This window comes from Sus scrofa, unplaced genomic scaffold (genome assembly GCF_000003025.6).
Source record: "Sus scrofa isolate TJ Tabasco breed Duroc unplaced genomic scaffold, Sscrofa11.1 Contig1914, whole genome shotgun sequence".
Classification (NCBI taxonomy): domain Eukaryota; kingdom Metazoa; phylum Chordata; class Mammalia; order Artiodactyla; family Suidae; genus Sus; species Sus scrofa.
The window spans coordinates 1728160-1752505 of record NW_018084979.1 but is presented as its reverse complement, the minus strand read 5'-3'; the positions used below and the strand labels follow the sequence as shown (position 1 = coordinate 1752505).

Sequence of the window (24346 nt, the reverse complement as noted above, 5' to 3'; positions counted from 1 at the left end):
GTGGTTGGCTGGGCCCGCGCTGGCCGCGCCCTGGTTGGCTGCGGGCCGCGGGGCTGGGCCGCCGGGTCGGGGCTGGGGTCGGGGCTCGGGCGCCGGCCGGGCTTGCGCAGCGCTCGGCTCCGCGCTGCTCCTGGTGGCCTGCGGGCGACGGGCGGCGAGGGCGCGGCCGCGGGCGGGGCCGAGGGGCGCGCGGCGGGGGCGAGGCGAGGGCGGGCCGCGTCGCGCGGGGAGGGCGGCGGCGCCGAGGGGAGGAGACCGGCCCATGGACCCGCGGGGCCCGGCGCCCCAGACGCTGCGCCGCCGGGACCGAGCCCAAGATGTCGGCCTAGGCCGGGGCGCGACGACGCGGACGGGGCGGCGACGAGGCGCCGCGGCTGCCGGGGCTCGCGGCCGCCGGGCCCCCGAGGGCTCGCCCTGAGGGACTGGCCGAGCGGGCGGCGAGAGGCCGGCGCGTGGGGAGCGAGCCGCGCGGCACCATGTCGGCCAAGGTGCGGCTCAAGAAGCTGGAGCAGCTGCTCCTGGACGGGCCCTGGCGCAACGAGAGCGCCCTGAGCGTGGAGACGCTGCTCGACGTGCTCGTCTGCCTGTACACCGAGTGCAGCCACTCGGCCTTGCGCCGCGACAAGTATGTGGCCGAGTTCCTCGAGTGGGGTAAGTGCGCGCGGGGCCCCCGCCTGACCCTCGGCCCCTGCGACCCCCTCCCGGCTCCCTCCTCCCCGCCCTGCCTCCTCCTGGGCCTCGGGCTTCCGCTCATCCCGCCTCGTCACTGCTCCCAGCCCCGCCGCCCCGGCCCTCTCCGCCCGCCCGTTGCGCGCTCGCCCCTTCGCCGCTCCTGGTCCCGCCCTGCCCTCCTCCTTGGCCTTCGCACCTCGGCGTTCGGCCGTCCCGCCCCCTCATCCTGCCCCTCGGAGCCACATCCTCCGTTCCCACCCCCACCCCCACCTCCGCCGGGCCAGCGCCCCGGCCGCTTCCTAGATCCACCCTCCGAGTCTGGATATCGTTTCCTGCAGCTCTCCCAGGGACATCCGCCCCCGCCCCCGCACCTCGCCTTTGGGGTCCGGAGTCAGCGTCGAGGTCCCCCCCCCCCGCTGGCTTGTAGCGGCAGCGGCGTCGGCTTTTCGCGTCTGCCTCCCCCACCCCCCCGCATCTCCGGGGCGCCCCTCCTAGGTGACACCCTGTCTGCATCCCCTTGGTGTCCAGGGCTTCAACCCCCCTTTTACTGTACTACTTCCAAGGGTATTTTAGGGTTCAGAGCTTTATCTTGAATACGCCACGTGAGAGCAAATCGAGTTTTGTCATTGTAATCGTACCAGACCCGTGTAATATGGGGGGGGGAGGCTGGAATTGTTAGTATGTGGAAGTCACTTAAAAACTTAACTCATCCGGTTTTTGCATGCTTTCTCTAGTTGGAGCAGGATTCTAGAAATGCTGCAGTCATTGGTCCACTAAACTAAAACACTTTACCAGGACGATAATTTGATAAAGCTCTTTAATAGTGATCCTGAGAATCTGAAGAACAGCTGCAGGTGTAAAGCAAGCTCCTCTTAACTCTCTAACTCAGGCGACCTGTCAGGACCCTCAGACTCACCTGAAACTACTGATTAGGAAGATGAAGTGCTTATGTTCAGGGTTCAGGCCAAATCCATGGAAATCTTATCCTTTGCATCATTTGCGTCATTGGACTAGGACTGTTCAGTTTGAACCAGTAATTTCTAATCTCAAGGGCTGATAAAGCTGATATTTACCTGAAGAAACCAATGGCTGTATTCCATACTGAGGCCATCTACTCTGCCAAAGTGGTGATTGGAATTACTTAAGATGTGATGTTCTTTAGGGAGCTTCTTTTTTTAGCCCATTAGTGAAATAGTGGCATGATGTCTTGTGAGGGCAGTTGAAGGAGGCCCAGAGGCCCAGGACGGTCTGTTCTGCTTTATTTTGGTGGGGTTCTCCGTTCTAGGTTACATGCGGTATCAATAAAGTAAGGATGCTACTCACTTTCTGGGGTCGGCGACGTGATTTCCAGCGGAATGATCAGCAATTGTTGAAGATGGAGCCTTGGGTGCCTGTTGCGTCGGAGCCTGCTGAATGTTGAATTGGCCATTCCTTGCTGAGCATTTGACCTTTTATTTTATTATTCAAGGAATTTATCACATCTGTAGTTGTATAATGATTATCACAATCCAATTTCACATCTGGTCTTGAAATTGAGACATTTTCACAGCCATGTTCAGCTCAGTGCTTGGTGTGTGTGTAAAGGTGTGACTGTGAGGAGGCTGCAGAGGGGCGGTTGTGTTAGCAGGTAAGGTGGGGTCCAGCGGCCTGTGGCCTGGGTTCTGTGCGGTGCTCATTGGGTGGGTGTCCTAAAAGCTGGGCCCCCTGGGGGCCTGTGGTCCTTGTGCGACACCCTCACCACCAGATGGTACCAGGGATGGTGGGCTTCCCTGGAGGAAGCGCCTCTCAGCACGGCGGAGCCGTCGCTTAGAGATTTGGCTTTTCCAAGTCCAAACAGAAGCCGCGTGCTATGATAGAAAAATATTTGGGGAGTTTCCGTTGTGGCTTAGCAGTTAATGAATCTGACTAGCATCCATGAGGATGCAGGTTCGATCACTGGCCTCACTAAGTGGGTTAAGGATCTGGTGTTGCCATGAGCTGTGGTGTAGGTCACAGACTTTGCTTGAATCTGGCGTGGCTGTGGCTGTGGTGTAGGCCAGAGGCTGCAGCTCTGATTCGACTCAGCCTGGGAACTTCCATATGCCACGGGTACAGCCCCTAAAAAAGACCAAAAAAACCCCAAAAGATTCCTACTGCAGAGGTGTGAGTTCCATCCCTGGCCTGGTGCAGCAAGTTAAAGGACCTGGAGTTGGTGTAGCTGTGGCATAGTCCCAGCTGCGGCTCGGATCTGGCCTTGCTGTGGCTGTGGTGTCGGCTGGCGGCTGTAGCTCCAATTCGACCCCTAGTCTGGGACCCTCCACATGCCATGGGTGCAGCCCTAAAAAGCAAGAAAAAGAAATGTCTTGAAAATTGTATTCTGGCTTTTTGGAAATTACAATTACAAAAAAATTATGTTATCCTAGGAATTCAGTCTGTACAGAGGCGTAAACTTAAAATTACGCAGAAGGAGAATGGACTCTAATTTAAGGTGGCATTTTCATGGAGTAGTAATGTACTTTATTTTTATTTACTTTTTTCGCTTTTAAGAAAGTTTTTTTTTTTTTTTTAGTTTTATCGTAAGGCATTGCAGAAGCGGTATTTAATCTCGTGTACCTTAACCTCTGTACCGTCGTAACTCCCCCGTGGGTGTTATCAGTTAGGTGGTGTGTGGTCATCATTTAGTGTTTCTTGGAATGCCCGGTTATTGTGCTTGGACCGCGGAGAACGGTCTTGCAGATGGACTTGTTTGTGGAGCATCGTTTGGCTCCCTGACTTTGGAATTGCCTCTGCTCAGAGCATAGAGACAGGCTGGGAACCTGTGGGCCCTTGAGTTTCAGGATCTGCACTCTGCGTGGCGCCCGAGGCTCTGATGCCTTGAACCGTGTCGGGCACGCAGAGGGCTGCCCCTCGCTCAGTGTCTGCTGACAGGTGTGTGGAATCCTGAAACGTAATGAAGAAAAATAGCTGATTCAGCTAGAGTTTGAGACTTAGTGGGGAATCGCTAAGGAACTTTGGAAAGTATAAGGAATAAAATTTAAGCTTTGAAAGAGGATTTTCTTACCTCCTCCGTCGCTGCCTGGGTCGAGACCCATCCTGGCCATCCCTGTAGGTTTTGCCTCTGATGTTCCCTTGATTATGTTTATAGTTTGATTAGTTTCCTCTATGAAATCCTGGATCTTAATTAAGAGTTGGAAATATCCTGCTTTGCATGTGTATTTCTTCAAGCTATTTTTTAATGCAAGTTTGACAGCATTTGAAGCAGAGTCTTATGAAACACTTTGAAATTTGTAGAAGCAAACAGCAACAGAAATGGACAGCTAAATGAGGCGCCGTTGTCTGTCGTCTTTGTCATATAAAAATGCTTTTACACGTGTGAAATATCTCATGACTAAAAATAACCGCGGGTGTTATATGGGGGCAGAGCCGATGTTTGAAGTTCCAGCCCATTGGCATTGGCTGGACCACGGTGGCCGCCTGCTCTGGCCCCCGCGTGGCCTCCCCACCAGGCGGGACGCCTGCGGCTCGCTGCTGGAGGCAGACCTGAGCGTGGGTTCCCTGATGCCCAGGCCCGGGCATCGTCTCTCACTCAGTCTCTCACTGGGCCTCCGCACTTCCTCTGCGAGGGGCAGGATTAGCCCTTGTCGCTCTTCGTGTGGAGGTGCCCAGCCCCGGTGGACGTGGGGTGACGGGACCAAGTGTAGTACCTTCAGGCTGAACCGATGGATGGTGTAGAATTCCCAAGGTACATTTTAATCTTAATGGTTTCTCCAGATAGAATTTGCATAACGTGGGAACACTTCTTTAGAGTAACAGATTTAAGAAGCAGATCTTTTGAATAAGAACATCTAACTTGTAGGGGAATATTGGGATCGTGTAACAAAACTTGGGTTAGCATAATTAGACTTGTCAGGAGCTATTTGAAATGCTGAGGGGTGTCGTCTTCAAGGCATGCTTTGGAGCAGTGAGACTTTAAACATGAACCAGCCAGCCTTACCTTTTCTCTCTCAAAACCTTCTCCACTGACAGCTGGGCCTGGACGTGAACAGCAGTGTGGGTGTTAAATCTAGACTTGCAGGAAGTGAGGCTGGACTTGAAGGGAGGCCGTCTCGCTTCGGGACGCCGCTGCGTGAGCTCCCGAGAAGCCTTGAGATGGGCGACCACTTGCTTTTCAAGGAAAATTCTCAACCGCACTTAAGACGCAGCCCTGAGCGCGGCCGGCGGGGTGGAGGGAGCGCCCCGGCCTCTGCGGGGCCTCTGGCTGCAGCACCGCGTCCCAGGCTGGGTCCCCACGGAGCAGGCAGGACTGCTCATCCCAGACTAGATTAAGTGCAGCAAAACTGGGCAATGCTGTTCTTGTAAGGAGGCAAAACGTATTTTTTGAGACTAATACAGTAAAAAGATCACCCTGGAAGAGACCAGATAGAGATTTTTACTTTTTGCTTAATTCAAAAGGTGATGAAAAATAAAAGAAAATTTTGGAAGAATTAACCCCCCCCAATCCCATCACCATAAGTAACCCCTGTAACCTGACACCTCTTAGTTTGGTTCCCAGCGTGTTCCAGAACACGGGTAGTTTAGGGTTATCTAAGATTTGTGAGAGAAGCTCACACAGGTGCCACCTGACTAATGAAAATGTAGGCGGAACACACACTTTCCTTATTTTATTTGTTTTTTTGTCTTTTTAGGGCTACACTCACAGCATGTAGAGGTTCCCAGGCTAGGGGTCCAGTCGGAGCTACAGCTGCCGGCCTACACAACAGCCACAGCAACACAGGATCTGAGCCGCATCTTCAACCTACACCACAGCTCATGGCAACGCCGGACCCTTAATCCACTGAGCAAGGCCAGGGATCGAACCCACGTCCTCATGGATGCTAGTTGGGTTCATTAACCACTGAGCCATGATGGGAACTCCCCTTAGATTTAAAATCATGTGTTTTGACAGTAAAAATTGTGTGTGGTAATTTTTGACAGTTTTATTTAAATTTAAAATCTACCAGAGAAACTTCATTTTCTTAAAAAAAAAAAAAAAAACCAAAGTAGATACTACTTGTGAGATGAAGGTCAACTTTGCAGTATGATATTAAATAACCTGTGTTGCGTATTAGGTTTTCAGTCAGTTTTATTGACTGGTAATTGGCAACAAAATTGTTTTCAGAATTTTGAAAAAACGTTTCAAAAAGGATCAATTATATAATAGGAAACTTTGGGTTTTGTTATCTTTAGGACAGAATTAGAGACTTGAGTTGTATCCCCCTTGCCGTTCTCGTTCGGGAGCTCCTTTGGAGACGGGCAGCTTCCTCTCCTCGGGGTCTGGTCGGTCGTAAGGCCTCGTAAGGCCGGATGACAGTGACTCTCAAATCAGCCCTGGGTTTGAGCACTCTTAGGAATTTGAGAGATCACACGATCCGCCTCCACGCCCCCTTTGGGTAAACCAGGCTCTGGGCGTCTGCCCTCGGCATTTCTGAGCAAGCAGCCCTCTGACCAGGGCTTCTGTCCTTCGAGGGCGTGATCAGCCTTGGTCCTCGGGGCAGGCCCTGGCTTTGAGATAGCTCGGCTTTCTTTTAACCCTTTTTCCCCACATTCCTGTTATCACTGGCCTAGCAGCCCTCAGACCTAAACGAAAGCCTTTCTCACTTGAAGATTTAAAAGCATCTACCAGATCAGTCTTTTTTTTTTTGGTTTTTTTAGGGCCGCACCCTCAGCATATGAAGGTTGCCAGGTTAGGGGTCGAGTCAGCTGCTGCCCTACAGCACAGCCACAGCAATGTGGGATCCAAGCCGTGTCTGCAACCTACACCACAGCTCGCTGCAACGCCAGGTCTTTAACCCACTGAGTGAGGCCAGGGATTGAACCTTCCTCCTTGTAGATATTAGTCAGGTGCGTTTTCGCAGAGCCACGATGGGAACTCCTGCCAAATCAGTCTTAAACTGCTTTTCACTTCATCACTCTCGCTTTCAAAACTTCTACAGTGACTTTGTATTCTGTGGCTTAAAAAAAAAAAAAATCAGATCTGGAGTTCCCCTTGTGGCTCAGTGGTAATGAACCCGACCAGTATCCATGAGGATGTGGGTTTGATCCCTGACCCTGCTCACTGGGTTAAGGTTCTAGCATTGCTGTGAGCTGTTATGTAGGTCACACATTCGGCTCAGATCCCACGTTGCTGTGGCGTAGGCTGGCAGCTGCAACTCCGATTCAACCCCTAGCCTGGGAACTTCCATATGCTGTGGGTGCATATTAAAAAAAAAAAAAATCCAGTCAAATCCATGGTCAAGTGTTAGAATTTAAAATTGACCTACGGAATTCCCGTCACGGCACAGTCCGAATCCGACTAGGAACCATGAGGTTGTGGGTTCAATCCCTGGCCCTGCTCAGTGGGTTAAGGATATGGTGTTGCCACGAGCTGTGGTGTAGGTCGCAGCCTCAGCTCGGATCTGGCCATTGCCTTAGGCCAGCAGCTGTAGCTCCAATTAGACCCCTAGCCTGGGAACTTCCATATGCTGCAAGTGCAGCCCTAAAAAGCCAAAAGGAAAAAAAAAAAAAAAAAGAAAAACTAAAAATTGACCTAAAAAGATGCAGCTAATCCAAATCAAAACTACCATGAGATACCACCTCACACCAGTCAGAATGGGCATCATTAATAAGTCCACAAATAACAAATGCTGGAGGGGGTGTGGAGAAAAGGGATCCCTCTTGCACTGTTGGTGGGAATGTAAACTGGTACAACCACTATGGAGATACCTTAGAAATCTACACATAGAACTACCATATGACCCCTCAGTCCCACTCTTGGGCATATATCCAGACAAAACTCTACCTAGAAAGACACATGCACCCACACGTGTTCATTGCAGCACTATTCATAGTAGCCAAGACATGGAAACAACCCAAATGTCCATCAACAGACGATTGGATTAGGAAGATGTGATATATATACGCAGTGGAATACTACTCAGCCATAAAAAAGAATAAAATAATGCCATTTGCAGCAACATGGTTGGAACTAGAGACTCATACTAAGTGAAGTAAGTCAGAAAGAGAAAGACAAATACCATATGATATCACTTATATCTGGAATCTCATATACGGCACAAATGAACCTTTCCACAGAAAAGAAAATCATGGACTTGGAGAATAGACTTGTGGTTGCCCAGTCTAAGGCAGAGAGGGAGGGAGAGTGGTGGTTTGGGAGCTTGGGGTTAATAGATACAAATCATTGCCTTTGGAATGGATTAGCAATGAGATCCTGCTGTGTAGCACTGGGAGCCATGTCTAGTCACTCACGAGGGAGCATGAGAACGTGCAAAAATAGGATGTGTACATGTATGTGTAACTGGGTCACCATGCTGCACAGTAGGAAAAAAATGGGGAAATAACTATTAATAACAGAAGATATAGCCAATCCTAGTTTTAGAGGTTGAGATTAATGGCACTTCTGACCTTACCCTGTGGGGCGATTTTCTTTAAATATAATTTTATTAAAGCGCGTTTATTTAGTTTTCAAGTCAAGTGGCACCTCTGTGGAGTTAGGGTGCAAAATAGCAATCCCTCTACCGGCCTCTGTGCACGCTAGGTTCTCATTTCTCGTGAGCAGTCACTTTGAGCCCTCCTGCCTTTCCTTGTGATCAGCTGTCTTAGGATCGCATTCAGCTGCCCGGAACACAGAAGCAGGTACCAGTGACCTGAACAGACTCAAGGTGGACGGTGCTCTCGGGCCCAGGCTGGTGGCAGCCTCATTCCAAGAAGTCCTCGGGGACCTGCGCCCTGTTCCTGCTCAGGCCACGTCTGGGCTGATGGCGGCCACCCTGCCTGCGTTGCACACGCGGGGTGTTAAGCTCCTGGGGGTGAGGAGGGGGCTCGGGCAGCGGAGGTTCTTTGTCCAGCAGGCCCACCCGGGGTCCCCGCTTCTCTGTGGCTTCTGCTGCCGATGGCGACGTCGCGTTTTCCGCCTTATCAGTTAACTTCCTCCTGTGGAAGAGAAAGCTATGGAACCTGCTGTCTCTTCTCCCAGCACTGCCCGGAACACGTACCCCTTTCTTTTCTGTTTTTCCAAATCTGGCTGTGTAGTAATTTTTGTTTAAATCGATATTCAGCGTTTGTTGTTAGTGTCGGGGAAATATCTTCACAGCTCAGCCGCACAGGAGACGGTTCGGTTCTTGTGTTTTCACTACGGCAGGGCCTTATCTTTGTGTTTATTGGAATGCGTCGGCTTGGGCGCCAAGGGGCAGTTACGAATGTAGTCCAGGTTTTTGTTTGTTTCTAGGCTGGGGGTTGAATCGCAGCTGCAGCTGCCGGCCTGCACCCCAGCCACAGCACCTCGGGATCTGAGCTGCGTCACAGCTCAGGGCAGTGCTGGAGCCTGACCCTCTGAGCGAGGCCAGGGATTGAACCTGCCTCCTCATGGATACTCGGTGGACTCGTTTTCGTGGAGCCACAGCGGGCGCTCGCAGTCCGGGGTTTAAAGCAGTGCCGTCAGCCGCCTGGAGACTCTGCCGCTTTCCACCCCGCCAGGGCTTCCATTTTCCTGCTCCGCTCGAGGCAGTTGTCGTCCTCTTGCCACTTGGACGTCGTCCTGGGAGTCCCTTCTCTCCGCGCCTCTTCTCTGTTGAACAGGAGTTCCCGGTTCCCGCGTCTTGTGCTCTGGGGCTCCCTGAGCAAGGGTTCACCAGGGAGGAGCTGTTGGGAGACCTAGTCTGGCTGGAAATGCCCGCCTTCCCCCGCGCTTGAATGGCAGTCGTTGAATTCTCGGTGAGAAGCTGTTCCTCCTCAGCGTGGGAAGGCCCATTCCACTGCTGTCCGCCTGCTGCTGTCCACCCGGGACGGCGAGACCGAGTCTTCTCTCTGCAAGCTTTCGGGGCCTTCTCTTCACCCCTGATGCTCCTTGGTGGCCCTTTCTGGTGGGGACGCTTGGGTCCTCCAGCTCCAGAACTTTGCTGTGTTATTTCCTGGGGATCGCTGATTTCTCCATTCTAGCCTTTTTGATCTCCTGTTGTTTTATGTTGGACCTTCCGAAGTACTCAGCTCATTTCCTTTCTCCTACTTTTTTCCATTCTTGGCTCTCTTGTTCTTATTTTTCTAGCGGAGATCCTCAACTTTATCGTCTCGTCCTTACATTGAGTTTTTATTTCTGCTATCATAATTTTCATTTCTTTTAATTTAATTTTTTTTGTCTTTTTATTTATTTATTTATTTTTTGTCTTTTTGCCATTTCTTGGGCCACTCCCATGGCATATGGAGGTTCCCAGGCTAGGGGTTGGATCGGAGCTGTAGCCCCCGGCCTATGCCAGAGCCACAGCAACGCAGGATCCGAGCCACGTCTGCAACCTACACCACAGCTCACGGCAACGCCGGATCGTTAACCCACTGAGCAAGGCCAGGGACCTAACCGCAACCTCATGGTTCCTAGTCGGATTCGTTAACCACTGCGCCACGACGGGAGCTCCATAATTTTCATTTCTAAGTATTTCGTTCTTGGTATTACTTTTTATAACATCTTGTTTTTTGTTTCATGAAGCCAGTCATTTCAAGAAGCCTTTCTATTTATTTATTTATTTGCTTTTTTAGGGCCACACTCACGGCATGTGAAAGTTCCCAGGTCACATCTCCAGCCACAGCCGCAGCAGCCTGGGCTCCCCGACCCACTGTTTGAGGGCAGGGGTTGGACCCGCATCCTCACAGACGCGAGTCAGATTCGTTTCCGCGGCACCGCAGCGGGAACGCCTCTCTCCGTTGTTGGTTGATTTCTGTGCACACGTTTCGTTATGTGGATGTTTTCTGTTGTTTCCTGTGTTATCTTCTCTTTTATCCTGTTTCCTGCTTTGGTCTTTGTCGCTGGCGTTAGAGGCGCATCTTCCGGTGTCTGGGGGTTATTGGCTGTCTTCCATGGTTACGGGTGGACTGATTGCAAACTCTCCTCTTTAGGAAGTAGCATGAGGACCTTGCCAATTAGAGGGGCACTACCAGAGTTGCTAGAGTAGTTCGCTTTCTGGGCCTGTCATTTTCCTCAGAGTGGCGTTTCTGGTCTCCTGCCTGGATGGCGGGGAGCTGCCAGCTTTCCGGGGAGGTGGGTGAGGTGGGGGTGGGAGGAGATCTGGGTTATGCTTCTGCAGACTTAAGGCCAGTGCTCTGTTCTCTCCGTTACCGCTCAGCCTTTGAGGCACTGGTGCTGCCGATGCTTCCCGAGCCCCTTAGCTCACCGACAGTTGGCCTTCGGTTCTCCAGCTTTGCTAGATGAGGTGCCCGCTGTGCAGAAGTGGGTTGACTTTCCTCGTCTACCGTCCTCTCCTGTCGTTCATTCAGCAAGAATTCTTTAAGAACTCGAGACGTGCCAGGCACTGCCCTGGTAAACCAAACAAAATTCCTGTTCTCTGGCGCTCATGTTACCCTGACGGAGGCTGTGTCCCATTGTAATTGACGCTGTCCTTGCAGTGGGGCTTCCAGATGCGCAGGAGTGGGGGCTTTGTTCCCCACACTGGAGTTACCTGAAAGGTGCCCCAGTTCCGTCTCTAGATGGAGTCAGAGTGCAGAGTTAACCATTTTCTTTTCTGGATGGACTGTTTCTCTTGTATCTACTCATTTATTAGAAAGCTTCCCCCCGTGTAGAAGGAAGAGACAGAAATACGGGAGGGCATGTTGTTTTTTCTAGTGATTGCACAACACGGGTCGAGAGGGAACGGAGAAAGGGTGACAGGTGGGAGGAGGGGCGTAGATGAAGAGTGTGTTGAAAGCAGAAGCAGGGCCGCGGGCGGCCTGGGTGCCCTGGGTGCGGCGGGTGCGGCAGGACGGCGCCCCCCTGTGGCGCTGGGCAAGGCGGCCGTGTTCCCAGCTGGGGGTTTGAGGCTCGGGGGCCCTCATACGTACAAACTTTATCTTTCTTGACATAGAGCTGATTCTGTTTAACTCCAGAATTTTTGGTATGTAGGAAAAAGTCGCCGATTTAAAGAGCAGAATAAGAATGTTCTTGGGGGGTTCTCCTGTGGCGCAGTGGGTTAAGGATTTGATGTTGTCACTGCTGGCCTGGGTGGGGTTCAGTCACTGGCCCGGGAACTTCTGCATGCAGTAGGCTTGGCCAATAAATTAAGAAAAGCTGCAGTTTTTTAAAAAAAGAGTAAAGAAAAAAATGTTCTTGCCAGTCATAATTTTCTAAAAACAAGTAACAGAAGTGAAATCCAAAGGTAGCTAGACCTGCCTTAGCGTGATACCCAAACTGCCTTTGAAGGCTGCTGCCCATTTGTGTGAAAGAACTGAATTGAAATCCTTGAATTTTGCTGATTTTCTAGAAGGAATTTAAATCAGGGGGCTAAATTTATTTTTTAAACATATGTATTTTTTCTTTCTTATGGCTGCACCCGTGGCACATGGAAGTTCCCGGGCCAGGGGTCAGATGAGAACTGCACCTGCCAGCCTGCGGCACAGCCACAGCCACATGGGATCTGAGCCACACCATCCTACATACCTACCACCTAAACTGCAGCTTGTGGCAACACCAGGTCCTTAACCCACTGAGCAAGGCCAGGGACCGAACCCACATCCTCCCAGACACAGGGTCAGGTTTTAACCCTCTGAGTCACAGCAGAAACTCCTAACCATGTTATTTTATTTATTTATTTATTTACTTTTTGTCTTTGTGCCATTTCTTGGGCCGCTCCCGCGGCATATGGAGATTCCCAGGCTAGGGGTTGAATCGGAGCTGTAGCCCCCGGCCTACGCCAGAGCCACAGCAACGCAGGATCCGAGCCGCGTCTGCGACCTACACCACAGCTCACGGCAACGCCGGATCGTTAACCCACTGAGCAAGCGAAGGGACCGAACCCGCAACCTCATGGTTCCTAGTCGGGTTCGTTAACCACTGCGCCACGACGGGAACTTCCTAACCATGTTATTTTAAACTTGAAGTAGCGTTCGTATTGATTCTTTATGATCGGCAACGATGTCGATTTCATAATTAATGGGTTCGCAGCAATCGGTTTGCAGCAATCACTAACAATAATTTTGCAGCTTGGTCACAAATGGGTTTGTTTCTTTTTTAACCTTAATTTTTTGTTTTCATTTTTGGCCGCCTCATGGCATGTGGAGTTCCTGGGCCAGGGATCAGATCGGAGCCGCAGTTGTGCCCTAAGCTGCAGCTGCTCTGGCAACGCTGGATCCTTAACACACAGTGCCTGGCTGGGGATCTAACCTGTGTCCCTGGGCTCTCAGATGCTACCAGTCCCATTTCACCACAGCAGAAACTCCTAACCCTAAGCATTTGAACTTAGATGGTTGAAAAAAGTCTTTTATTAACAAATCCCCTTTCTGATGTTCCTTTGAAGTAATAAATCTGTCGATGAAGCAGTGATTTCAAATACATAGGATGTGGAGTTCCCGTCGTGGCGCAGTGGTTAACGAATCCGACTAGGAACCATGAGGTTGTGGGTTTGATCCCTGGCCTTGCTCAGTGGGTTAAGGATCCGGTGTTGCCGTGAGCTGTGGTGTAGGTTGCAGACACAGCTCGGATCCCGAGTTGCTATTGCTGTGACGTGAGCTGGCGGCTACAGCTCTGATTGGACCCCTAGCCTGGGAACCTCCATATGCCACCGGAGTGGCCCTAGAAATGGCAAAAAGACAAAAAAAAAAAAAAAAACAACAAACCAGGTAGGATGTATTGTCTACCTTGCAGTCATTTGGGAAGTTATTGGAAATGCCATATTTCCAATTTCACCAGTTAATTAAGGTGTTAAGGATAGCTTTTTTTTTTTTCTTCCTTTTTTGACTACCCAACAGCGTATGGAGTTTCTGGGCCAGGGATTATATCTGAGCCACAGTTACGACCTGTGCTGCAGAGATCCTTAACCCACTGTGCTGGGCTGGGGATCGAACCTACATCCTAGGATTTCTGAGGCACCGCCAGTCCCATTGTGCCACAGCAGGAACTCCAAGGATAACATTGTTTTTAGACTGTATTTGGACAAAACATTTGTCAAAAACATCAGGCATTACTTATGGTTTATGTGATCAAAGTGATAACCCGGATATATTTTCTTTTTTTTTTTAGGGCCGCACTTGCGGCATATGTGAGTTCCCCGGCTAGGAGTTGAATCGGAGCTGCAGCTGCCAGCCTGCACCACAGCCACAGCAACGTGGGATCTGAGCTGTTTTTTTGCCTACACCGCAGCTCACGGCAACACCGGATCCTCAACACACTGAGCGAGGCCAGGGATCGAACCTGCAACCTCCTGGATGCCACTCGAGTTTATTAACCGCCGAGCCTCAACCAGAATTCCGAGGGTTCCCTTTTTCCTACACCCTCTCCAGCATTTATTGTTTGTAGACTTTTTGATGAAGGGCCATCCCACGTGCCGGGACTCAGACCCAGGCTAAACCCAGGTTGGGACTTAAATCCATTTAATTTAGAGTCACTCAACCTGTGTCTGGACTTAGGGAGCTTCGGGTTCTTCATGTCTCCACGCAGAAGGAGTTCAGCAAAAGACAAAGTGACAGGCAAGAAATAGGTTTATTAAGGCAGGACACGTGCACCTCTCACAAGTGGGCAGGCACAGAAGCGCCGCCCCGAGGGCTACAGTTTTATCTACAAGGGGAGTGGGGATTGGAAAAGCCCACTTCTTCATTTCTGGGAGTGGCAGCTCCTCCTTAGTGTCCGTAGGGTGTGTATTCAAATCAGCAGAATGGTGGTCCTCAAACTCCTGCCCTGGGTCTGAATCTGAACACAGGCCTGATCCCATCCCCACCCAGCGACCTGGGGCAGTTCTCAGGCCTCCACTAGTCAGGCAAGCCTGCTTTGTGCTGGTGGCTTTCTCCAGCAGTTGTGAACTTGCAGGGTCTCCCAGTGTCCCTGAAGTTTCCCTCTTTAACCGCGGTCCTTTAACGCGACTTCTGCAACTACCTGGGCCGACGCCATCCCTGTCAATAGTAGTTGTGATTGGCATTTCTCTACTAATGAGTGACGCTGGACATCTTTTCATGTGTTTCTTGGCCATCTGTATGTCGTCTTTGGAGAACTGTCTGTTTAGATGATCTACCCCCGCCTCCTTTTTGACTTTTTAGTGCTACACCAGGAGGCCTGTGGAGGGTCCCAGGCTAGGGGTCTCATTGGAGCTATAGCTGCTGGCCTACACCACAACCACAGCAGTGCAAGGTCTGAGCTGAGTCTGCGACCTACACCACAGCTCATGACAATGCCAGATCTTTCACCCACTGAGCAGGGCCAGGGATCGAACCCACAACCTCATGGTTCCTAGTTGGATTTGTTTCTGCTTCACCACAACAGGAACCTACCCATTTTTTGATGGGGTGGTTTGTTTTTTTGGTATTGAGCTGCAGGAGGTGTTTATGTATTTTGGAGATTAATTGCTTGTCAGTTGGTTCATTTGCAGATATTTTCTCCCATTCTGTGGGTTTTTGTTTTGTTTAGGGTTTCCTTTGCTGTGCAAAAACTTTTAAGTTTAATTAGGCCCCATTTGTTTATTTTTGTTTTTATTGTCATTATTCCAGGAGGTGGATCTGAGAAGATACTGCTGTGGTTTATGTCAGAGAGTGTTCGGCCTATGTTTTTCTCTAAGAGTTTTATACTATCTGGTCTTATATTTATGTCGTTAATCCATTTTAAGTTTATTTTTGTGTGTGGTGTTAGGGAATGTTCTAATACCATTCTTTTCCATGTAGCTGTCCACTTATAGCCCAGCGCCACTTATTGAAGGGTCTGTCTTTTCTTCATTGTATATTCTTGCCTCTTTTGTCATAGATTACTTGACCATAGGTTCGTGAGTTGGATGTTGGGCATTCTGTCCTATTCCAGTAATCCATATTTCTGTTTTTGTGCCGGTACCGTGTGGTTTTAATGACTGTAGCTTTGTAGTATAGTCTGAGGTCAGGGAGCCTGATTCTCCAGCTCCATTTTTCTTTCTCAGGATGGCTTTGGCTATTCTGGGTCTTTAGTACTTCCAAACAAACTTTAAAATATTTTGTTCTCCTTCTGTGAAAAATGTCCTTGGTAATTTGATAGGGATTGCATTGAATCTATAGATTGCCTTGGGTGGTATAGTCATTTTGATAATACTAACTCTTCCAATCCAAGAGGATGGTATATCTTTCCATCTGTTTGTGTCATCTTTGATTTCTTTCATCGACATCTTACAGTTTTCAGAGTACACATCCTTTGTCTTTTTTGGTAGGTTTATTTCTAGGTATTTTATTCTTTTTGATGTGATGGTAAATGGGATTGTTTTCCTGATTTCTCTTTCTGATCTTTCACTGTTAGTATATAGAAATGCAGTCAATTTCTGTGTATTAATTTTGTATCCTGCGACTTTGCCAAATTCATGGATGAGCTCTAATAGTTTACTCGTAGCTTCTCTAGGATTTTCTAGATATAACATCATGTCGTCTGTAAACAAAAACCAGCTATCAGCAGCATGAGAGGAACTTTAAACACATAGCTGATTAAATTGACTTTAGTCCAGAAAGGTTTCCTTGACCATTTATAGTTGCCAGATGATCACACTTCTTTTTCCTCCTTTTCTTGCCTTTTTTTTTCTTTTTCTTTTTCGGGCTGCACTTGCGACGTGGAAATTCCCAGGCTAGGGGTTTAGCTGGAGCTGCAGCTGCTGGCCTTTGCCGTGGCAACGCGGGATGCGATCTGCATCTGTTACCTACACCACAGCTCATGGCAATGCCAGATCTTTAAGCCACTGAGTGAGACCAGGGCTCAGACCTGTGTCCTCATGGATACTAGTCGGGTTTGTTACCACTGAGCTACAGTGGGAACTCCCTACATCTCTTTTCCTATGGCTTATTTTTTTCCCTACTACAGTAATCACTGTGGATTGTATTGCAAGTTTAATGATGCTCAAAATATTACATTTATTATCTGAGAAAAACATTCTCCAGTAAAATGAACTTTAAATGTTTTTAAAATAATGTTCGGTGTGGAGGAATGTAACTGTTGTTTTCCATTTTCCGAGTAGTGTTCTCCAGCAATGCATTTGAACAGGGGATTTAAGTAAACAGTCAGCGAATTGAAGTGTCCCTGACGACCTTTTGAAAGTAGCATCCAGAGTACTTACTGCTGTACTGGTATTGATCTGGGCTCAGGCTATAGATCTAGGACGGTGGACACTGAAACCATTAGCCGTGTCAGCTTTGCAGAGCTCATACAAGATTTTTACCAGCTCGTAAAATTGTTTTATTACCCAGAAGGAATGCCAGCAATAAAATGAATGAACTCACGGCCATCTGGACATGTAGCTGATTTTCATGCCCAGATGCGCTTGCAGTGAGGAAAGCTACGATGTGGTTGGGACCAGAGCGTGTGGTGGTTGGGAGTCAGTCTGTTTGGGTTTCAGTTGGTCTGAGTATTTGTGAGAGGAAACTCGTTTTCGGAAGTTTCTGGCTTGGTATCCCACGTCAAGCCTCTCCGTCCTCCGCTTAGATACAGAGCAGTGAATGACCCTGTGTTTAAAAATGTCATCATTCTTTTTTTGGAGTGGATTCAATTTTTCATACATTGATTCTTTGTTTTCATAACCAGTAATAACAACAGTGATAGAAGCTGTTGGTATTATTTCCTCATTCCATTAGGAAGCTTTTTTGTTGTAGGAATTTCAAACACACTAAAAGGTAGAGGGCAGGAAGTTCCCTGGTAGCCTAGTGGATTAAAGCTCCTGCATTGTTGCTGCTGTGGGGCAGGTTGATCCCTGGCCTGGGAACTTCTGCTTGCTGCACGCAGTAGAATATTGAACCCCTCGTTCCACTCACCCAGCTTCAACAGTTATTAAGCCATGGTCAGTGTTTGTTTGTTTTTTTTTGTCTTTTAGGGTCGTACCCACAGCATATGGAGATTCCCAGGCTAGGGGTCGAATTGGAGCTACAGCTGCTGGCCTACACCACAGCCACAGCTCAGGGGCTCGTTGCCTTCCCAAGACGCTGCTTGTTGCGGGGCCCAGAGACGGGGCCTCCAGGCGCCTGTGAGCTGGTCCAGTGGGGGTCAGAGGAGCCTCTGCGCTCTTCTTTTTTCGTTTGTGTTTAGTGCCGCACCCAAAGCGTATGGAGGTTCCCAGGCTAGGGGTTGGATCAGAGCCGAAGCCGCCGGCCTGTGCCACAGCCACGCCAGATCTGAGCCTCGTCTGCAAGCTACACCACAGCTCACGGCAACACCAGATCCCCAACCCACTGACCAGGGCCAGGGATGGAACCCGATTCGTCCTGGATACCAGTCTGGTTCTTAACCTGCTGAACCACAGCGGGAACTCCAGCACTCTCTTCTCAAGCTGGGGTTTGCTCTCATCACTGCAGGTTGTGAGTGAGGAAGTGACAGGGCAGGTGGAGGCGAGAAGTGGTGGAAGGTGTCGTGTCACCTCCTGTCCTTCGGTACAGACCCACCCTATGCCTAAGCCCGCAGCACGCGGAGGTTCCCAGGCTCGGGGTTGAATTGGAACTGCAGCTGCTGGCTTGCGACACGGGATCTGAGCCTCGACTGTGACCTCTACCACGACGCACCTGGGACCCTTAACCCACGGAGCGAGGCCAGGGGTCAAACCCGAGTCCTCATGGTTACTAGTCAGATTTGCTTCTGCTGAGCCACGACGGGAACGCCGCAAGGCAGGTCTTGTATGAATGTAGTCGTTGTTTGCTGGAGACACATCGGGGTTGACATTAGTGAGGACTCTTTTTTAAAAAACGTGTTGCAGTGTGGTTGGTTTATGATGCCGGGCTGCTCTCTGCCCTATGGCAGAGCCACCCGTTACACACACGCGTCCTTCTCCAGTTTGGTTTGTCACAGGGTATTGAGCACAGGTCCTCTGCCCCACAGAGGGCCTCGACCTGCTGGCCAACCTGCCCTGTGTGTGGTGGTTTGCATCCGCTAAGCCCAGACCCCAACCTCCCCGCCCTTCGCCCTTGGCACCCGCAGGTCTGCTCTGTGTGCGTAGCCGGGCTCTCGTGTGTTGTGTCTTAGATCCCGTGTGTCAGTGGAGGACTTGCTTTCTAAAATATGACCTTAAGCTTTTGGCTTTTTTCGTCCAGCTGCGGAAAGTGTGTGTCTGCCGGTGATGCTGTGCTGTCCGGGGGCCCAGGCAGAGCCTGTGCTTTTGATCCGTTAGGGGAGCCAGGAGCTTCCTGCAGGGAGCCTTCAGGGGAGGAGCTAAGTAGGGGTGTGTGCGCACATTTAGTTCACTCGGAATCACTAGACTTTCTGGAAAAGTGTGGTTTTTTTGTAATCAGATGACACTTGTCATATAAATCTTTTTTATCCAAGGATTGTTTGAAGAGAATGATGTTTTTGTTTTTGTTTTTTTTTTTTGTCTTTTTTGTCTTTTGTTGTTGTTGCTATTTCTTGGGCCACTCCCGCGGCATATGGAGGTTCCCAGGCTAGGAGTTGAATCGGAGCTGTAGCCACCGGCCTACGCCAGAGCCACAGCAACGCGGGACCCGAGCCGCGTCTGCAACCTACACCACAGCTCACGGCAACGCGGGATCGTTAACCCACTGAGCAAGGGCAGGGACCGAACCCGCAACCTCATGGTTCCTAGTCGGATTCGTTAACCACTGCGCCACGACGGGAACTCCAGAATGCTGTTTTTTGAATGGCTCTTGTGGCCTTCAGATGCAGACTTCCCAGGGCTAGATGTCCTGTTTTGAAATGTTAATTATTTGCCAGCGTTTCAGAGGCTCCTGTCGTTTGCCTTGTTTTCAGTGGGTCCCTGGCCGTCGCGGGAAGAGGACAGGACCGGCCTGGCGACGGCTGGAGAAACCGGAGTCTCACTTTAGCAAGTTAGATGAAAACAGCTTCCTTCCTGTTATTAGCTGCCCTGCCTGGCGGACGGCGAGCTGAACAAGAGGCAGGGGGACATTTCCTGCCTTCTCTGCTCGCGGTCCAGGTTCTTTTCCTTTATGCTGACATTTTTGTATTAGTGAAAAAATATTTTTGCTTATTTTACAAAAAATACCTCAGAAATGCATAGGTTCAGCTGGATAATGCGATAGAGCTTTTAATGTGGATAGCGTGGCATCGAGTCTTGTTCAGATTTAATGGTTGATGGTAAGAGAAATAGCATTTAAAACAGTGAAGCTGTTTTTATCCCGTCTAAAATATTTTTGCTCCTCAAACTACTTTATAAGCCTCTGTAACAAAAAACAAACCAAAACCACACAGCTCGATTTTTCTATACACTCGTAAGCGTTTTGGAAAGGCGTGGTTTCCCCCTTAGCCTGGCAGTGCCAGGGCTTATGGCCTCAGCGCCCAGAAGCGCAGGCCTGTCGGGGGCTGGAGTGGGTGAGAGCCGGTCAGAGCTCAGGGCCACCCCCTTGGCCTGGCAGAGAGGCCGGCTGCTCCCGGTTCCCTCTTCATGGAAGGGGAGTGAAGGCGGCTGGCTTGGTTCCTGCTCTGCTTCAGAAGCGGGTGCCTTGAAGGTAGGTTAACCCTGAGTTGCTGGGCGAGTTGCTCTTGCCATTTCGGAGGTTCCTTCTCTCGTGTCTGGCCGCGGGGGCTGCAGCCTGGCGTTTCTTTGTAGCCTCAGGTGTCGGGCGTGGGATCGGGTTCTAGAAGACTGGTGTGGTTTCGGCAGAAGGAGTTCTTTTCCCTCAGAGACGTTTATTCCTCCCGCGAGACGGCAGAGCCAGTCGTGGTTAAGTACGGTCAGGGCTTGAATCCACTCTGAGTAAGAGGATTACCGTGGAAAGTTTTCCTTCTCACCGTTTTTGTTTGTTTTGTTTTGACACCATGGTCTTCCTTGTGTGTCAGCCATCCCGTGCAGAGACGTGGCCACGTGGGACTTGGCCCGCTCAGTGTTGGGACCCGGCTGATAAGTAGGAAGCGGGATGAGCATGGTTTATGTGCAGAAGATTCAGGAGCTTCCATGGGACTCTGGTCTCCGCATGGACACTGGCGTTGTTCTTTAAACTCCGATGCGCTTCTTCCTGTTGTTTTCCAGTGGCGTGTGTTTAGGAGTAAATAGCTGTCTAGTAAGGAGACTCCCACGTACGCGTGTTGAGGTCGGAGAAGGCGCCCTGTGTTCAGCTCAGGAGCTGGGTCGGTGACGACGGGGTGGATGACGGTGAAACGCCTCCTTGGAAGCGGTAGTTTCTCTTTTGTTCCAACCGGGTCGGTGTTGGGTGGCAGGCCGTGAGGTCGGGGCGCTGGGCAGGGGGCGGCCCTTCGCGGGGCGCGGGTGAGAGAAGGTGATGGGAGCGGCGGCCGGAGCCGTGGGCAGCGCCGCGGGGCGGTCCTTGCACCCGCCTGGGCACCGGCTGGCCCTGAGGCCCCCGTCCTGGGCCCGGTGTGTGTCCCTGAGGCGTCACTAGTCAGGGAGGCGGAGGGCGGGGGTGGGGGAGCCAGTCTTCGGGCTGAGGCCGAGTCACCACAGACGCAGCGGCTCCGCGTGTGCACACCGAGAGCTCGTGGCGTACGTCTGCGTGTCGTGTGATCCTCCCGATGACCCTCCGTCCTGGGATCATCCTCCTTCACCAGCGAGGAAAGCAGAGCTCAGGTCACGCCCTCGCAGCACCACTGGGGGGCCCGTCTAACCCAAGCGCTGCTCCTGGCCTCTGTGCCTGTGGCTGCGTGTCGGTGACTTCTGTAAATATCCTTGATACCTCGTGTGTGTGTGTGTGCGTGTGTGTGTTTAGGGCCGCACCCGCGGCGTATGGAGGTTCCCAGGCCAGGGGTCAAATTGGAGCCTTAGCAGACGGCCTACACCACAGCTCACAGCAACGCTGGATCCTTAACCCACTGAGCAAGGCCAGGGATCGAACCCGCATCCTCATGGATGCTAGTTGGATTCGCTAACCACTGGGCCACAACCAGAACGCCCCTTGATGCTTCTTGAATAAGCGAATGAACGAATCATGGAGCCCAGCAGCATCTGCGACCCCGCCCTCCGTCCTGCGGTGTCTCTGTAACCGCTTCCCTAGTAGTAAGCACTCTTGTGACCTGTATCGCAGACTGGTTAGTTACTGCCTGTTTTTTAAGTGTCTTTCTTCCAAGTGAACACGGTTTGGTACGGATTGTTTCTGCCGCCCCGAGTTGCTCTCGGACATTTCCGCCACCCTCAGGGAGCCCCGAACCCGCCGCCACTGATCTGCTCTCTGTCTGTGGATTTACCCCTTTGGGCAGTTCGTATAAACGGCACCGTAAAACGTGTGGTCTCTGTGCCTGGCTCCTCGCCTGGCATCCGGCTCGTAGGAGGCGTTGCTGGTAGCACAGATCTGCAGAGTCTTCCGTTGTGTGGAGGGAGCGTGTTTTGTTTCTTCAGTCGTCGCCTGATGGATATTCGGGTTGTGTGTGGCTTGGGGTACTGTGAGTAATGCTACTGTCAACACTCTATGTGCAAGTTTTTGTGTAGACGCACGTTTCATTTCTCTTGGGTACATACCGAAGAGTGCAGCTGAGGAGTTACGTGGTGTGTCCACAGTCAGCGTTGGAGGAGCCGCCGGGCAGGTGTGACTGCACCCTTCACGGCCCTGATGGTAGCATGTGAAGGCCTTGTTCCCTTCGCTCCCGCCGGCAGTTGCTCATTATTGTTAGTGCTACGGTGTTTGATAGGCAAGAACTGGGTTGAGGTGGGATGCTGCGAGAGATGCGCGCAGACCGGCAAGAAGGCTCCGCCTGCTGCTGTTAACTCCAGCCGTCCTCTCGCGCGCTTTGGTTTGCGCTTCCTTGCTGGCTCACCATGTCGAGTGTCTTTCCCTGTGCTCAGCCATTTGTGTGTCTTCTCTGAGAAATGTCTGTTTAGCTCTTTTGCCCATTTTTAAATTGGGTTAGTTCTATGAGATTTTTTTGGTATTTTGTAGGTGCAAGTTCCTTATCCAGATATATGAATTTGCACATATTTGCAAATTGGCACATAAATTCTCCATACTGTAGCTTGTCATTTCACTTTCTTAGTTGTGTCCTTTGAAGCACAAATACTTTTAGGGTTTTGTTTTTGTTTTTGTTTTTTTGCTTTTTAGGGCTGCACCCACGGCATATACAAGTTCCCAGGGTAGGGGTCGAATAGGAGCTACAGCTGCCGGCCTACACCACAGCCACAGCCACGCAGGATCCTTAACCCACTGAGCGAGGCCAGAGATTGAACCCGCATCCTCATGGATTCTAGTTGGATTCCTTTCCACTGCACCGCAACGGGAACTCCCCTAGGGTTTTTTTTTTTTTATGTATTTATTTTTTCTTCTAATTTTATTGACGTACAGCTCTGTGTGAGCTTAAGGTGTACAGCAGAATGATTTAACTTACATGTATCATGATGCGATCACCACAGTGCATTTCAGGAACATCCTTCATCTCCTCTAGATACAGAATTACAGAGAAAAAAGTTTTCCTTGGGATGAGAGAAAGAGCTACAAACTTTCAGTCACCAGATAAATGAGTCGCAGGTGTGAAATGTGCAGCGTGGGGAGGGAATATAGTCCGTAATCGTGTGATATCTTTGTGTGGCGACGGGTGACAACCAGCCGCGCGGTGTCCACCGTTTGGGAAGGTACAGAAATACTGCGTCGCCGTCTGTACCAGGAAGTAGTGTCACGTCGGTCAGTTCTCCTTCAAAACCGCCACGTTCATGGTGAAAGACAAGATTCACGGCTGTCAGAATAAATCCTAAGAGTTCTCATTACAGGAGCGTTCCCCGGCCAGGTTGTGACCCATGCCCTGCGGCAACAACACTGGCTCCTTAACCCATTGTGCCAGGCCGGGGCTCGAACCTGTGTCCTGGGGCTACACCCGCTGTGGCCATCGTTTCCTAACGTATGACATCAGGTCAGCATCCCGTGCCCTCAAACACCCGCAGGGCTGCGTGCCGGTTACCTCGCAGTAGGACGTGTGAACATGTCAAAGGGGTCGGCTCCCTCAGCGACCCGCATGCGTGATGTCGGCGCCGTGCATGACGTCCATGGTGCTTTTTTCCCCTTGCTGATTCGATCCCGGGTTTCAGCACCAAAAAAAAAATTTTTCCCCCTTTGGTTTTTAAAATGGAAATTTTTTAATGTAATAAGAAATATGAAGTGTTGCATATGTGGGAAATACAGATAAATAACAAGGGAATAAAAATCTCAAGTTCGTTTCTTTGTACGAAACCTGGGCTTTGGGTTTTCTCAGTTTGCTCGCTCCTCAAAAGCTGACGGTATCTGTTCTGCAGGTTTGAGAGGTTATTTGACTTCCCTAACACACAGGTAAATGTTAGCAAGTGGTGACAATTTTATCCAATACTCGGGGTGGAAGAGAGAGTAGAAGACGGATTTAAAGTGTTAAGTCAAGATCTGTATGTTCTTATGGCTCTGAAGTCAAACCACGTCCTATTTGATGTGATCGCAGCACAATGTTGGGTATTTTTGGTTTCCAAAAATCCCCCCAAATTACTGATTAATGAAATAGGTTGCCTTCCTTCGAATGTATTAATTTGCTGATGATTTGCAAACTTCTTACTTTCTTATTTTACTCTCGCCGTTCCTTTCTTAGTTGCCATTTTTATCAGTGTCTTTGTGAAAAGCCTTGGACTAGTGTCTTCTAGAAATGTGCCAGCGAGGCTCAGACTGGACGGTCAGGAGCCCGGAAAGAGGGAACCAGGCTTCTAGGGGCCGGAGCCCTGGCGCTGTGCTCTGTCCTCAGTCTCAGACAGAGGCCTGGTGAGTCCAGGGCATCCGGGAGGAAGAGGTGTAGACGTCCCCTTCCGCCCGGCCGGCGGGTCACAGCCCAGTCGTGAGTGTGTCG

At 50.5% G+C, this 24346-nt stretch overlaps 1 protein-coding gene across 4 annotated transcripts in view; it reads left to right on the top strand.

The window, feature by feature from the left end:
- The first annotated feature begins 384 nt into the window (after window positions 1-384).
- Window positions 385-24346, top strand: part of CDC42BPB (CDC42 binding protein kinase beta) — a 102091-nt gene continuing 78129 nt past the window's right edge. For 3 of the 4 annotated variants that reach the window (XR_002341125.1, XM_021081620.1, XM_021081622.1), the window contains exon 1: window positions 385-651. Coding sequence is in view for 3 of the 4 variants with exons in the window: in XM_021081620.1 (XP_020937279.1) it covers window positions 477-651 (175 nt within the window). In the remaining variant the exon portion in view is untranslated. The remainder of the gene's footprint in view (window positions 652-24346) is intronic. The other variant, XM_021081621.1, reaches the window with a different exon arrangement.